Here is a 14,373-nt window from a genome sequence, read left to right as displayed (position 1 = left end):
CGTTGATCAAGGGTTTTTTTTAATCAATTTTGAATGTTACATTTTCTATGTTAAGCACCCTCTATAGTGCACTATATCCGCGATAGGGAACGATTTCGAACACAGCAACTCATTGCTCCCACTAAAGTTGAGGTGAGCTAAAAAGGAGGCTAAACTGGCAGTTTACAGATTAAGATGTTCAAATGCATTTCAAAAACGTTAAGCAAACATGCTTAGATAAAGATGTTGAAATGTGTCTCAAAACGCACAAAGATGTTTAGAATGTTTCAAAAATGTTTAAAAATGTTTCAAAAATGTTTCAAATGTTTCAAGAAAATATGATCAGAGGTGTTTAAAATGTGTAAAATATGATCAGAGATGTTTAAAATATGATCAGAGGTGTTTAAAATGTGTAAAATATGATCAGAGATGTTTAAAATATGATCAGAGATGTTTAAAATGTGTAAAATAATTAAAAGGTCTTTCAAAACAGGGATTAAGAAAAAAAAAATGGGGGGGGGGGCTCAGCTGAAATTTGTCCTCTGAGGGGGGGCTCACTGTCATACTTTGAAAACCCCTGGTCTACAGCATGTGTTTACCAAGTGGTTGCTCATGTGAATGGCCTTTGCGCCCGCCCGGTGTTCCATCAAAACCGGTTGTTTGCCGCTTGTCCACCTCCCTGACGTGTGTGTGTGTGTTCTCTGTCGCTGGTCGCCGGCGTCCCCCCAGACCAGACGGAGGTGGACTGCAGCCCCGGCACGGAGAACTCGGAGCAGCACAACCTGCTGGAGCAGCTGCAGTCGCGCTACCGGCAGATGGAGGAGCGTATCACCTGCCCCATCTGCATCGACAACCACATCAAGCTGGTGTTCCAGTGCGGCCACGCCTCCTGCATCGACTGCAGCGCCGCCCTCAAGACCTGCCCCATCTGCCGCCAGACCATCCGGGAACGCATCCAGCTGTTTGTCTGAAACCCCCACCCCCCCCCTCCCCTCGTTCCTCCACGCCTCCGCCATTTTGACGCGTGTTGTTAGAAGAAGGTAGTTTAGTTTACGGGGCCGCTGGTCTGTTACACTCTTCCGCCCAGGTGTATCGCTGCAGGTGTGTCGATGCCAGATTGTTGATCCCAGCTCCCCTTGTGGCTGCCCTCTCCGTCGGGGGTTGGCGGTGTGTATCCCACCGCCCGATCTCCGTCGAGGTGTGTGTCTCCTCCACCCGACACCCACGCGTCTCTTCTGCTCGTCCCCACACTCGTCAACAGAGGGGCCCGTGAGGGCCATCGCAAGGCCGACCCAGTCGCCTGGGGGCCCCTGAGACGCAATCCTCACAGGCTGCTCGAATATGGATCTCTGTTACCCTTCCCCCCGCGGTCCCCCCCGTCCTTGCGCTCTCATTCGGTTACGTCGAGTTACGTTTTTTTATTTTTCCATCAGTGTTTCTGAATATGGGGAAGCTACAAGCCCCTAATGCCCCCCCCCCCCCCCCCCAGTCACGTCTGTATGCAAAGGGGGGAAAAACACAATATATATATGCATGAAAATATGCATATTGTAAAAGCTCACATGACTCTGTGTGTGTATGTGCGTGCGTGTGTGTGTGTCGGCGTGTACTTTTTAGTTACAGTTCTGTTTTATTTTCAACGTACAAGTAGTAAATAGTCCAGACTTTTATTTATGTGTGGAAAGTAACTTCTGCTGTAGTCGTCTTTGGCTCCTCACATCGTTGTGTTGATGGTGAAGACCTCCGCGGCTTGTACTGGCGACGACGGGAAGCCCTTGTTTGGTCGTCCGCAGTAGCTGTCGCGGGCCTGGTCACCCGTCTTCCCAACGGTGCGGAGCTCAATCCAGCCATCGTGTTGTTAGGTCACGGCAGGTAGCTAGTGATCCATTTAGGTTCTGGTCTAGCATGACATAAACCCAACGAATTAGTTAAGTTACATAGCAGCCTCCCCCCCCTTCCTTTTTGTGAAGTGTTTAAGGTTTTTTGGGGGGCGTTTTTGTGTTTTTTTTTCTTTCGCGTTTTACAAGCAGCAGTCAACACTGTTATCGTCGGTATGTTTGTGCAAAAGCATGATTGTGCGGTCCCCGGGGCTTTTATTTTGGCAGTCTCTTTGTGTGGAGTCATCTAAACTTTGGTGGATCTGTGCTGTACAACAGCGGCGTTAGTGCTGACTAACGCTGGTTTTTATTCACTGTAAAGAAGAAGCGTTCTCTTATTTATCAACCAGATGTATTGTAAGATGGCAACAAAAAAAAAACAGAAATGCGTTACATTTGTAGATATCGGTCTGTCTCATACGTCGGCTCTATTTACGAGATGGTTTCCGTAACTTTTGTCTTGGGGTTTTGGCAGCCATTCCGGATTGTACATCCTTGTTGTCCTTTGTAATGTTTTTGGCTTGTTTTCTTGAAGGGCTTATGCATATAATAAAAACAACTATTTTAATCATTATTTAATTTGTACTACGATTTGAAAACACCAACTTCCAGAGGTAGGATTTTTTTTTTTTTGGGGGGGGGGGGGGGGGGGCCTTTGGGGTGTGTCCAAGATGTACATTTGAATGTCGGATTTAAAAGAAAAAAGTATGTCTCTCACCTATGCCTTTTTGATGTGGCAGAAGTTGTACGCTTGTTTTCAGAGAACAAGACGGGTGAGACCGAACAGTTTTTAGCACGAAGGTTTCCTTTGATTCAAACGGCTGTTATCTGTGCCAAAAATCGCATGAAGATGTGTAACGGGAAACGCACGCCAAAGGAAAAAAAAAATGATATCAGGACCAAGAACATGAATAATATCGGTCTCCTCGCACTGTCGCACACTCTGGGGTGATCCAGCTCTCCGCGGATCTCAAAGATGATTAGCTTACACTAATGATAGAAGAGGAGCCATGCTCTGGTCTGAAGCCATGTCGTTCTGTATCACCTTGTACTCTTCTGAAGGACAACTTGTCACTTCCAAAAATGTCAGAATATGATTTGATTGAGGGGATGATTTGATGATTTGAGGGGAGTATTGAGACCTATGTATATACATTTAGATACATATTGGTGGGACTTGCCATGTCATGGGATATCGTTTCTTGCGGTAATTTCACGATGACAGGTTTTGAGTTGTCTGCAGCGGCTGGTTGGAGGACCGGACAGGGGAAATAAGTGTGTTTAGGGGGAGTGAGTGAGGACTACATGTGAGGTAACACGAGGAAAAGCAACATGTGCTACCATTGGGTTTGTACAGCTCTCTGACTTCTGGTGTTCGCCTTACTGTCCATTATTCTGCTGTTGACATATTTGTTTTCCTTCTTTGTTGTATTCTGTACAAAACTATTTTGCAATAAATATTGAACCGTTTTCTAAGGACAAGCTGGTGTATGATTGTTGCTTTCGTTGATTGATATTGCATTCATGTTAAAACATGAATTGTTATTTATTTATAGAGGTAAAGTCACATTGACACAAGGACAGGTTTTGCGTGACGAAAACACACACACACCTTATCAATCTTTTACAACTTAATTTGATTGCGCTTCTCTGCATACAAATAAATTAGTTTTATTTTGAAATAATGAGTAAATAACTGAACAAAAATGCTTTGGTGAAACAAACGATGGCCAGCATGATGCTGGCCAGTCTCTAACCATTTGGAGATCAACATGTTTGCGTCTGGTGAAATGCTGTCGTGTGCCACTTCTCAGGCCTAATGGTGTTACAGCACCAGATGGCTTTGGCATATGACTCAGCGGTTTACCCGTTACGTAGCGAAGGGACAGCTCTAGATCTTAGAAAATACACGCTTAAGTAACATGTCTTAAGGGGTCATGCTAAGGATATCTTCTTACTAAATGACCACCACCAGAATTGTTTTTAAACAGCTTGAACGTCTTTTTTCACTGCTAGTGTTCATAAAGATGTTTGTAAATTATGCTTTCAGATAGGCCTACTATTAATATTATGTATGAGGCCTTCTAAATTGTGCTAATTGCACTGGCAGAAAATTATTCCAGTGATCCGTTTTTTTTATCAGTTAATTTTTTATCACAGTTTTAGCTTCATTACATTCAAAATGTCCTTGACACAGATAGGCCTCTATAAACCGATGTGCTGCTCTTGGGTTTTCTTCATGCTGTTGTCTAATAATTCGCTTTACAATTCATGTGATAGGCAACCATTTGAAAACAAATGACACACTTGTATCTGTGTCCTAAAACACATTGTTCCGGAACTTTGGTCAGGTACGCACTGTCCCTGACCCCACGTGATGGCCTGCAGCCACTGCGACCTGCCCGGGACCTAGCACAACACACAAGGACACGCTGTACGCATGCTGATGAGAAACAAACACACACAAAGAAACGCGGCACACATGTTGATGAGAGAAACTCACAAAGACCAACGTTACACGCTGAAGTGAAAAACAACACAAAGACCCACGATACACATGCTGAGACAAATACACACGATACACAGGCTGATGAGACAGGTATATGTGTGTGTGTGTGTGTGTGTGTGTGTGTGTGTGTGTGTGTGTGTGTGTGTGTGTGTGTGTGTGTGTGTGTGTGCGTGTGTTTGTGTGTGTGTGTAATATTAGCAGACATGGCATTCATGAAGAGTTGCAAGATAAAGTTTGTCATGGAAAGTCGACCCTTCTTTCCCCTCAACCTGCTTCTTCTCATACTGTGAATAGTGTCAATTAACATTCCTCCTGTGTGTATATATATATATATATATATATATATATATATATATATATATATATATATATATATTCCATGGAATACTTCAGATACACATTTCTATAGTATTCTATGGAATGAGGGCGCCATCTAATGTTGCGGAAACCTAGCAAGCATCGCGGGGAGTCCCGCCCCCTGGCGGTGAGTCCCGCCCACTGGCGTCCTTCCCTGCGGTGTCCGCGTACTAACCCATTGGGGTACATTGCAATTTTTCTTTGCAGTAACAGTACCACTGATAGCAGCAGGTGAGCCTCCTGTAGTCTTGTGGCCTACATCATGTAGTCTTGTAGTCCTAGCTTGTACCTTCAGCAAACGTGATCACAGTCAACCGTCAGATAATCGTTGAAGGGACTGGGTCTAAGTTCCTGCTGGGCAATACAGTATTCATATTTAAGTCACACGACTCGCAAATTGTAACTTTTTTTATTCATCTGCTCCGTCTTGCAGCAATCCGTTCCCTCCTCCGCCTGCAGCGGCCACCCATCCGTGCTGATCGCTCCTGGATCAATGATTGAATTGTAGATTGGAACATTTGATGCCCGTCAGCATTTGCTCCAACGCAACTTTGACTTCTCTTTTAACTCCAGATGGCGTTCCAAGAGGTAAGGTTTCTCTGATCACATTGTTGAAATATCGTGACCCCATTCAGTGGCGAGTCATGTGACTTCAAGTTTTACACATTTCGTCTTACATAAATTAAGCTTCATTTTTATTAAAGCACCCAGTGAAATATGGCCTACATTGTAACAGTAGAGCTCATTATATTCATACTAACTATAAAATAAAGATACTACTGCAGGGATTTCGGTTGGATTTTATAAATGTTGGCATATCATTTCATCCACTTTAACATCAATGGGCGTTCATAACAACACACTAATAAACACTATACACTCCTGATCTAAACGTTCTCTATTTCAATTTTCAATAACCTTGCTATTTTCCTTATGGATGTCGTCAAAACATTGTAAGATCGTCACCCACCCTATTTCTCTTGTATTGTTGAGTTAATATCAAATGGACATTTTATTTTGAGTTAAATTGTAATATCTGTCCAACAATCTTCAACAACACTGAATAATCTCTGTTGAACAAGAACATCTGACATAAAAGAACATCTGTTCACGGACACAGTCTCTGTGTACTGTGGAGCTGAGTCCACGTGATAGTGTAAATGTGAATGTGTGATCGCAGCCCTTGGGATTAGGGGTTGGTTGAGCAGCGCTTTGGAGTGAAGAACAAAAAAAGAGTGATTTAATTTATATTCCCTGCAGGACCACGTAGCGCCTCCCTGAGGGCAGAAGTTGGTACTGCTCATGTAGAACACGAGACGAGCCCAGGGCTGTTTGCTCAGCCAGTCTGAGGGTGCGCTTGGTTCAGCTCTTTTAGGAATACATTTTAGCACAGAAAGACCCACCAATGTGGAGAGAATCCCCAGGAGCCCAGAGCATCCTGGCTTTCAATTGGAATGAGGGGCCGATGAACCCTCAATTTGGATTGGATTGGCCACTGAACACTGCTATACGTCAGCAATATCCCCACCGAAATTCAATGTTTATTCAATATCACCTTTACATTTGATTTTGATTTTTCACACCACATTTTATAAATTCTGCTCAATATAAAATATTGTATATATATATATATATATATATATATATATATATATATATATATATATATATTATACACAATATTGTGATATTGTCAAAAACGTAATGTGAAAGTAGGGAGGGGTTATTACTGAGTATATAACAGTGTTTTGTGGCCAATCTGATCCAAATTGAGGGAGCTGTTGAAATGACTAAAAGTCATAAAATCGTAGCTCAAAATCAGATGTCAAGGTGCTATTGTGTTTTGCAATGGTCGAGGCGAGTATGGAATATCAAACTAAAATCCCAGCGGTAGGAAACAAATCGGTGCCAATTGACGATAACGACCGATTTCATTTGAAATTCTACGTGGACTCTCGTTGCTACTTTATCTACCTCTAACACTTTTGTTTGATTGCCTATTATTTGGAACCAAAGTTAACCCGATGCACCTTGCAAGAGGTGGAGGGCATCCCTTTGCTGAAGCCCATGGTCAAGACGTGGGAGAGAGTCAAGGCCTTTCAAGCGTTTCCAGAAGACCTACTCATCGTCACATACCCAAAGGCAGGTAGGAAACGTTGAAAGGACCAGAATTGTTAAAGATAGGGATGATTCAAATGAAGAAACATAGCAGCAACCAAAAACACGGTTGGATGCAAGCAATCAATGTCGTTTTAAAGGGGCGGCATGTGGCTCGGGTGGAGCAGGTTGACTGGTAACCAGAAGGTTGCTAGTTCGATCCCTGGCTCGTCCTAGAGGGTCGAGGTGTCCATGAGCAAGACACCTTGCCCTGACCGCTCCCGATGAGCTGGCTGTCATCTTCCATGGGGGTCACTGCTGTCGGTGTATGGGTGAATGTTAGGCAATATTGTAAAGCGCTTTGAGTGGCGACTGGTTAGAAAAGCACTATATAAACGCAGTTTATTTGTAATTGTATGTAACTTCCCTTTATTATAGATGATATGTGTGAATATGTTATATAAAAGTGTTATAAGGGCCACCACTATTTATCTCCACAACCCACACATCCACATATATATACAGTACGTGTGTGTACGTTCCAGGTACTACATGGACGCAGGAGATCGTAGATTTGATCTTGCACGGCGGCGACGCTGAGGAGGTGAGGCGGGCTCCCACTGACATCCGCATGCCCTTCCTAGAGATCAACACGGCCAAAGGATCTCATCCTGGTCAGTAGCACACAACCAGTCACTGGTCAGTAGCACACAACCAGTCACTGGTCAGCCTCACACAACCAGTCACTGGTCAGCATCACACAACCAGTCACTGGTCAGCACTACCTGGTTAGTAGCGCACAACCAGTCACTGGTCAGAATCACACAACCAGTCACACCACAGCTAACCCTACTGGTCAGCATCACACAACCAGTCACTGGTCAGCATCACAAAACCAGTCACACCACAGCTGACCCTACTGGTCAGCATCACACAACCAGTCACTGGTCAGCACTACCTGGTTAGTAGCACACAACCAGTCACTGGTCAGTAGTACACAACCAGTCACACCACAGCTAACCCTACTGGTCAGCATCACACAACCAGTCACTGGTCAGCATCACACAACCAGTCACACCATAGCTGACCCTACTGGTCAGCATCACACAACCAGTCACTGGTCAGCATCACACAACCAGTCACACCACAGCTGACTCTACTGGTCAGCATCACACAACCAGTCACACCACAGCTAACCCTACTGGTCAGCATCACACAACCAGTCACACCACACCTGACCCTACTGGTCAGTACCACATAACCAGTCACACCACAGCTAACCCTACTGGTCAGCGTCACACAACCAGTCACAACACAGCTAACCCTACTGGTCAGTACCACATAACCAGTTACATCCTACTTGACCCTACTCCAGCTGGTCACTACTACAACCACAGGCACATTGCACCTATTCTCACAAATCAGACCTTAGATCACTGATCTTATGTCCCTTCAGGGATTTCTCAACTCGAGAAGATGGATCCTCCTCGCGTGATCAAGAGTCATCTACCCATCCAGCTGCTGCCTAAGTCCTTCTGGGAGTCAGGAAGCAAGGTGCCACAGCTTCTTATTATGTAACCCATTATCCTGACATCAGGACACCTAATATAGCGGTCATATTGAGCCATTTGTATCATTTCCCTCAAAATGCATTTAGTCCATTGCACCAACACAGTTCAGTCGTGTCATTAGCTCCAGAGAAAACGAACCCGGAGTCGCGAGAAAGATTGTTGGCCGATCTGCATGTCAATGTAATCAATAATTTATTTTATCGCATTCATTTTAGGTTATCTATGTGGCTCGGAACCCTAAAGACAACGTGGTGTCCTATTTTCACTTTGACCGCATGAACATGATTCAGCCGGAGCCAGGACCATGGTCAGGGTACCTGAAGAAGTTCATGGAAGGACAATGCGAGTGCTTTTGGATTGAATATGTGAATGCTTGTGCATATGATTGTGATCATGTGTTAGGTGTATTTGAAAAAACATTGGGCCTGATCTGACACTGAGGTTCAGGTACTGAAAATGTGTGTTTTACTGATCTAGCCAATATCAGAGATCACATAACCTGTGAACAACCACAGGTGACCTTGGGTGACTTGAAAGGCGCCTCTAAATTAAATGTATTATTATTATTATTATTATTATTATTATAAGCAGGCCTAGAAAGCGCATGCTTAGAATGGGCGGTTTCTGGCAGGAGAGAATAGCCCTCTTCCCCTAACTCTAACCCCATGCTGATGCTATATAATAATAATTAAGAGCGCAGTCACTAATGTTTAATAATGGATGATTAATGTAACATGTATGTAAAGTGTTATCTATATCATGTTATAACATGCTTGCTCAAGTCAGCATGTTAACGGTCCAAGATCACACGTATTTTCATCTTTTATCAGAACATGCATCCTCTAGTTGTATCCTATATACTTATATATTTATTTTGGACTACTACTAATACTTGTGAACGTGTTATTACAGTGTGCTGGGGATCCTGGTACGAACATGTCAAAGGTTATTGGCAGGAGAAGGACAAACGGAATATACTCTATCTTTTCTTCGAGGACATGAAAGAGGTAGGTGGTATTTGATGAATACAGATAATAAAAAACGTATCTGCGGGAAACATAAATTAATGAATCATTCATCATTCATGAATTATTCAGAATTCGTCTTTGCCTTGTTTACATACAAAAATATGCAGAATCCTGCCAGGGAGATTCAGCGAATTGCAAAGTTCCTTGGTCACCACTTGTCAGAAGACATTCTCAACAATATCGTGCAATTGACGACGTTTGATGCCATGCGAGAAAACCCAATGGCCAACTACTCCTCAATACCAGGGAACATCTTTGACCGGAAGGTGTCTGACTTCTTGAGAAAGGGTAATTAAGCAGGATAGATATAGAAAGAAAGGGCTGATCTATCAATTAAGATTTGGACGACATATGCCTTTTGTTTTCCCAGGGGAGGTTGGTGACTGGAAGAATCACTTGAGTCCAGAGGAAAACGCTGCGTTTGAAAAGCATTACGTGGAAACCATGTCTGACTGTGAGATTCCCTTCCGTTTTGTGATTTAAAGACCGGAACAATGGGAACGTGATCACCATCATTTATATTTATCTTAAGAATATTCAACAATTTTAAAAAGCCTTTAAAACCAAAAAGGTATTCTTTATATTGTATTTGTATTTTCCTTTTGATTATTTACTTTCATCATGTCAAAAACATTTAGCACTATGAATTCAACACAGTGGCAGTATTTTATAAAAATATATAAATAATTGTATGAATATGCTGAATAAAACTTAAGTTTACCATTTTGATTGAATCAAAAATTATGTGTAGGTCTGCTCTTGGAAACCCATTTCAACTTCGATTATAAAACTAAAGCTTTAAAACAACTCTGGTATTATAGCTCAAATTGTATTCAAATAAAAACCACACTGGGATATTGTTTGATCTGTAACACATTTTTATTCATATATTTTGTAATCATTGTTTGATGTGCTCTATGAAATGAAAAGGCCTATACTTTATCTTAAAAAAAGACAAGTCCTTTTTTTTTAATTGCAAAGGGCAACAATATTGCAAGAGACAAAAGGTCAAGCTTTTCAAAAATATATCATGTGCCATAGCAAATAATGATTCCTTTTGCAACGTTGTTTATATGACTGGTTTCTTACTGTGTGGTGACCTTTGATACATGATCACAGAACAGGCTCGTGCTAGCTCAATAGCAAACTGGGAGTGCTGAACTAATATTCCCTCAATTAAATTGTACAACTATTTAACATAACAGTTTAGTTGTTGTGCCATGAATGGATTTCACATTACAAAATCTCTACGCCGATAAAGGCCAGTAGATTGTATTTTTTCGACATTGGAAAGACATTCGTCATGTTATCTTTGATATACTGGTTTATACACAAGCTAAACTGGTGGCCGGTTCTGGACGCCAGTCCGTTAGATTGTTTACTTCAAGGTAGGTGGGACCCTACGTCTTTTTTGGAGGACTTTGAATGATTTATCATCACAGCCAGCAGCATTTCAAAAGTCTACACAGCATAGTGTAGCCTGTCTATTTGTGAAAGTCTACATTTTTTTTGTTATAGGCCAACGTGTAACCTTTAAAAGTGATCTCGGTTCAACAAAAATAACCTCAAGTCATATAGGTTTTCACATGGGTATTCACAGGGTATAACCTTCATTTCAAAATGTTAAACATTTATTTCTGGGATTCGTTCCCTGACCTCCAGGAGTTATCGGTGCTTGTGGAATCTGGGTCCTGCGGGACATAACGAGGGTGCACCTGTTTCTAGAGGAACAGCGGTGAGGAATTCAGACATGGGGTGTTGTTGTATATTGCTTTACCGGATGGTGATACATATATTTAATATATGATAGGCCTACTTATAGTTAATACATATTTTTACCTTTATTATGTATGGCTCGCATTTAAATACACCTATGCCGTGCATATGCTTTTAATCTCTTTCTCTCACGGCTGTGCAGCCATGACGCCACGGCCGGCCAGAAGCGACCGCTCCGACATGATAGCAGAGCTAGAAGCGGCCTGACCCGGACCCTGCAGGCTGGGGTGCTGGTGGTTCTGCTGACCCTAGTAGGCTCCAGAGTGGCCTCGCTGGTGGTTCTTGAATTCTCTCTACGCGCCATCTCTGCTTGGGTTACCGATGGGCTAGTAAGAAACTGGATACACACATTATGAGTTGTTCTAAATCCAATAATAATTCATCTTATTTTCGGTGTTGTTTGTTTTAAATCCCCATTGTCTCCGTGTATCTGCTCCCTCGATTGTTAGGAATCCAGGGAATGTCAGCTGGTGCTCGTCCAGTGTCACTTCTCCTTAGGTTGTGCCCTAAGCTGCAGTCTACACTTTTTCCACGAGGGGGCGCCACAGCGTTTGCTTTCGTTGATGTTGGTGGCAGCGCTCGGGTGGCTCTTATCCAATCAGACGTCCCGGTTGCTGCACCACGTGGAGGCGCTGTACACACTCCACAGCTCGCGAAGCTACTGCGGCGTGTGTATGACCCTGCTGTCCACGGGGGGGTCCCTGCTGCCCACGCTACTACGCAGGACTTTGATCGCCACCTTCTCTGTCGCTGTGCTGGCCTCCATATCCATTGTGAACAGACACTTTGCTTCGGCCACTGAGGCACTGAAGTTTTGGACGCCACTGACTATTTGCTACACCTTGTTGGTTGTGTACATGCAAGGTACGACACAGGTTGCAACGTTTTGCTGTCTTTATCAGAGGTTTTTGTAGGCTTCTAACACGTACCTATGTTTAAAAGGAATACATTTGATGAAAACAAGATGAATCTACTATGGTTCCTTGATCTCACTAGTTGTTTTTTTTTTTTTTTTGGGGGGGGGGGGGGGGGGGCGTTGTTGTGCGATCGGCCATGTTGATAGCAGCATTACCATTGCAACATTTGAACTGGCCTGCTCACCCTGTGTTGGAAGATTACCCCGTTTTACGAGATGTCTCTTGATCGTTTGAACAGATGAACGGAGCCGTGCGCGCGCTGGTCAGCAGCAGGAGCTGCTTAAGACGGTGGCCGTGCGGCTTGGGGGTCTATTGGTGCTGATGCTGACCGTCGGTCGCTGGGCAGATGTGGTCCACATCCTCATCTGCTTCCTGGGAGAGGCCGCGTGTCTCATTGCCGCCCAGGACCTGCTTGCTACTACGAAACCCCTTTCGGTCAGTGAACTCAACAGCAGCTACTATTATCCCGGTTCAATAAATAGTCCCTACAAGTTTGCAGTGAATGTTGGACTAAATGGTTCAGACTGTGTCTGTGTTGTGGCTGCATTGGATATCACCACACCATCATACTGAGAACATGTATTTCCTCACCCTCGCAGGATCAAGAGGATTTTGAAGACTACAACGAAGAAGAGATCCAACAAGAAGAAACCAAGACACGCCTACAATTATCAAATCATACAGGGAAATAAACATCATGCAGTGGGATTGAGCTATATTTGCATAGCCTACGTTTGTGATATTAAGGCCTAGGTGAAATGGTATCCCAGACATATCAGTGACGAAACAATTAAGGCTGCTTCCCAAATAGGCCTATTGATTTTAGCCTGTAGCCAAATAGTGAAATAGCCCACAAAGGTTATTTAAGTACCCCCCCCCCCCCCCCCCCCCCCCCGCCCTCATAACAGTCTATAGTTTAGTTATCACTTGAATATAAGCGTACTAGTGTTGGTTGGCTGTAGCCCATTTGTAAATGATGAGCACAATTCTCGTATGCTATGGGAGGTAGGCCTGAGCCCCGAACAGCAACGCGTGTGCTATAATCAGTTTTATACCGAACATGATAAAGTGCTCTAATTGGTAAAATGGCTGACATCATACTGCTTCTAAAGCTGCACAAAATGACGTTTAAACAGACTAAATTTCTATTTATGTGCGGCGTGTAACGAATTCACACTTGCAAACGCGAATTCTAGCTGGATAGCGGCTTACTAAATTGAAGGACGATACAAAAGAAACCCATTGAATGAGCTCTTAAACTCAGTGTGGTTATGATTTTCCCTCTTGTACGGTCTTGTAAAGGGAAAATAAGTATGCATACTGCTCGAGCACATTTGACATTAAAGTATTCGGCTCACATCATCCCCATTGGACGCGCGGTATTGTGCCCATTTTATATTTATTGAATTCAGGGAGTTTACAGAGGCTGGCTCTCCGACGTTTTTATGCATTCCGTCCTTATTCCATGTCAACAGGCCTGTGAAATTAGGCACAGGTCCGAATCCCATGGTAATCCAGGGGGTCTTTCGGAGACATACTGAGATTGTCAAGCAATTCCACACGTTGCCATTGGCTGTAAGAAATTGTACTATCCACGAGACAGTGTAGAAAGTAGACTTCCTAGTTCCCCATCAAAAAGGCTTTCGACGGAGATGTTTTTTCCCAAACAATGCTCCAATGTCGTAAAGATGGGAAATGAAGCATCATGGAGCTTGGTGCCTCTCTGTCAACTACACCAGAAGTGTTTTCTAGACTCCTCTTCTGCCTTTATAACCACTCCTTTTCGCATGCGCGCTCTTGCATTTTGAGATCATTTTACCGCATGGTTACGCATGCGCAGACGCACTAAGCCATACGTCATTAAAAATATCCATACTCAGTATCACTGATCATTTTTTCGACTTCCCACCTTAGGAGCATTAACCAGTAGCCTACAATTATTAGATAAAGAGGTCTGCAGTGCTGTATCATCCCCTTATCCCATGGTCCAACCCCTGACAATTAACATATAACCCTATTCAGAATTATATAGGAGGCTTCTCATTGCTTTATATGCCTTGAGCATATGTTATGTAATTGGTAGGCCTAGAACCTTCTGTTATTGGTAATGATTTTTTTCCTTTTATGATAAATGAAAGCTTCCCAGACGAGTTACCTTGAACAGCGCGCATGCGCAAAGAGACCGAGGAGCTCTGTTGCAAAAGGTTCTCACACAATGCCACGCGTGCGCGGTGTGCTTCGCATTACGAACAGAATTGCTGC

General features: G+C 43.3%; 3 protein-coding genes across 3 annotated transcripts in view; all 3 read left to right on the top strand.

Moving 5' to 3' along the window:
• Positions 1 to 3,326, top strand: part of mib2 (MIB E3 ubiquitin protein ligase 2) — a 32,455-nt gene extending 29,129 nt beyond the window's left edge. The window contains exon 19 of the mRNA XM_079738045.1: positions 709 to 3,326. Within this exon, the coding sequence (XP_079594171.1) occupies positions 709 to 950 (242 nt within the window). The 3' untranslated portion in view covers positions 951 to 3,326. The remainder of the gene's footprint in view (positions 1 to 708) is intronic.
• Positions 3,327 to 5,295: 1,969 nt separating this feature from the next.
• sult1st5 (sulfotransferase family 1, cytosolic sulfotransferase 5) lies at positions 5,296 to 9,901 on the top strand (the record flags this gene model as incomplete). Its single annotated transcript, XM_079739033.1, has 8 exons — positions 5,296 to 5,310; positions 6,739 to 6,868; positions 7,365 to 7,493; positions 8,276 to 8,373; positions 8,606 to 8,765; positions 9,303 to 9,397; positions 9,526 to 9,706; positions 9,789 to 9,901. 8 exons carry the CDS (start codon positions 5,296 to 5,298, stop codon positions 9,899 to 9,901), a joined length of 921 nt encoding a protein of 306 aa, XP_079595159.1.
• Positions 9,902 to 10,721: 820 nt separating this feature from the next.
• Positions 10,722 to 12,840, top strand: tmem82 (transmembrane protein 82; the record flags this gene model as incomplete). Its single annotated transcript, XM_079738578.1, has 6 exons — positions 10,722 to 10,806; positions 11,081 to 11,153; positions 11,337 to 11,523; positions 11,644 to 12,058; positions 12,350 to 12,546; positions 12,711 to 12,840. The coding sequence occupies 6 exons, from the start codon at positions 10,722 to 10,724 to the stop codon at positions 12,801 to 12,803; spliced, it is 1,050 nt and encodes a 349-aa protein (XP_079594704.1). The 3' UTR covers positions 12,804 to 12,840.
• Positions 12,841 to 14,373: the final 1,533 nt, after the last annotated feature.

The sequence above is a fragment of the Pollachius pollachius genome (genome assembly GCF_949987615.1).
Source record: "Pollachius pollachius genome assembly, chromosome: 6".
Classification (NCBI taxonomy): domain Eukaryota; kingdom Metazoa; phylum Chordata; class Actinopteri; order Gadiformes; family Gadidae; genus Pollachius; species Pollachius pollachius.
Note: the sequence above shows the minus strand (reverse complement) of the source record. Positions and strands in the feature narration are given on the sequence as shown.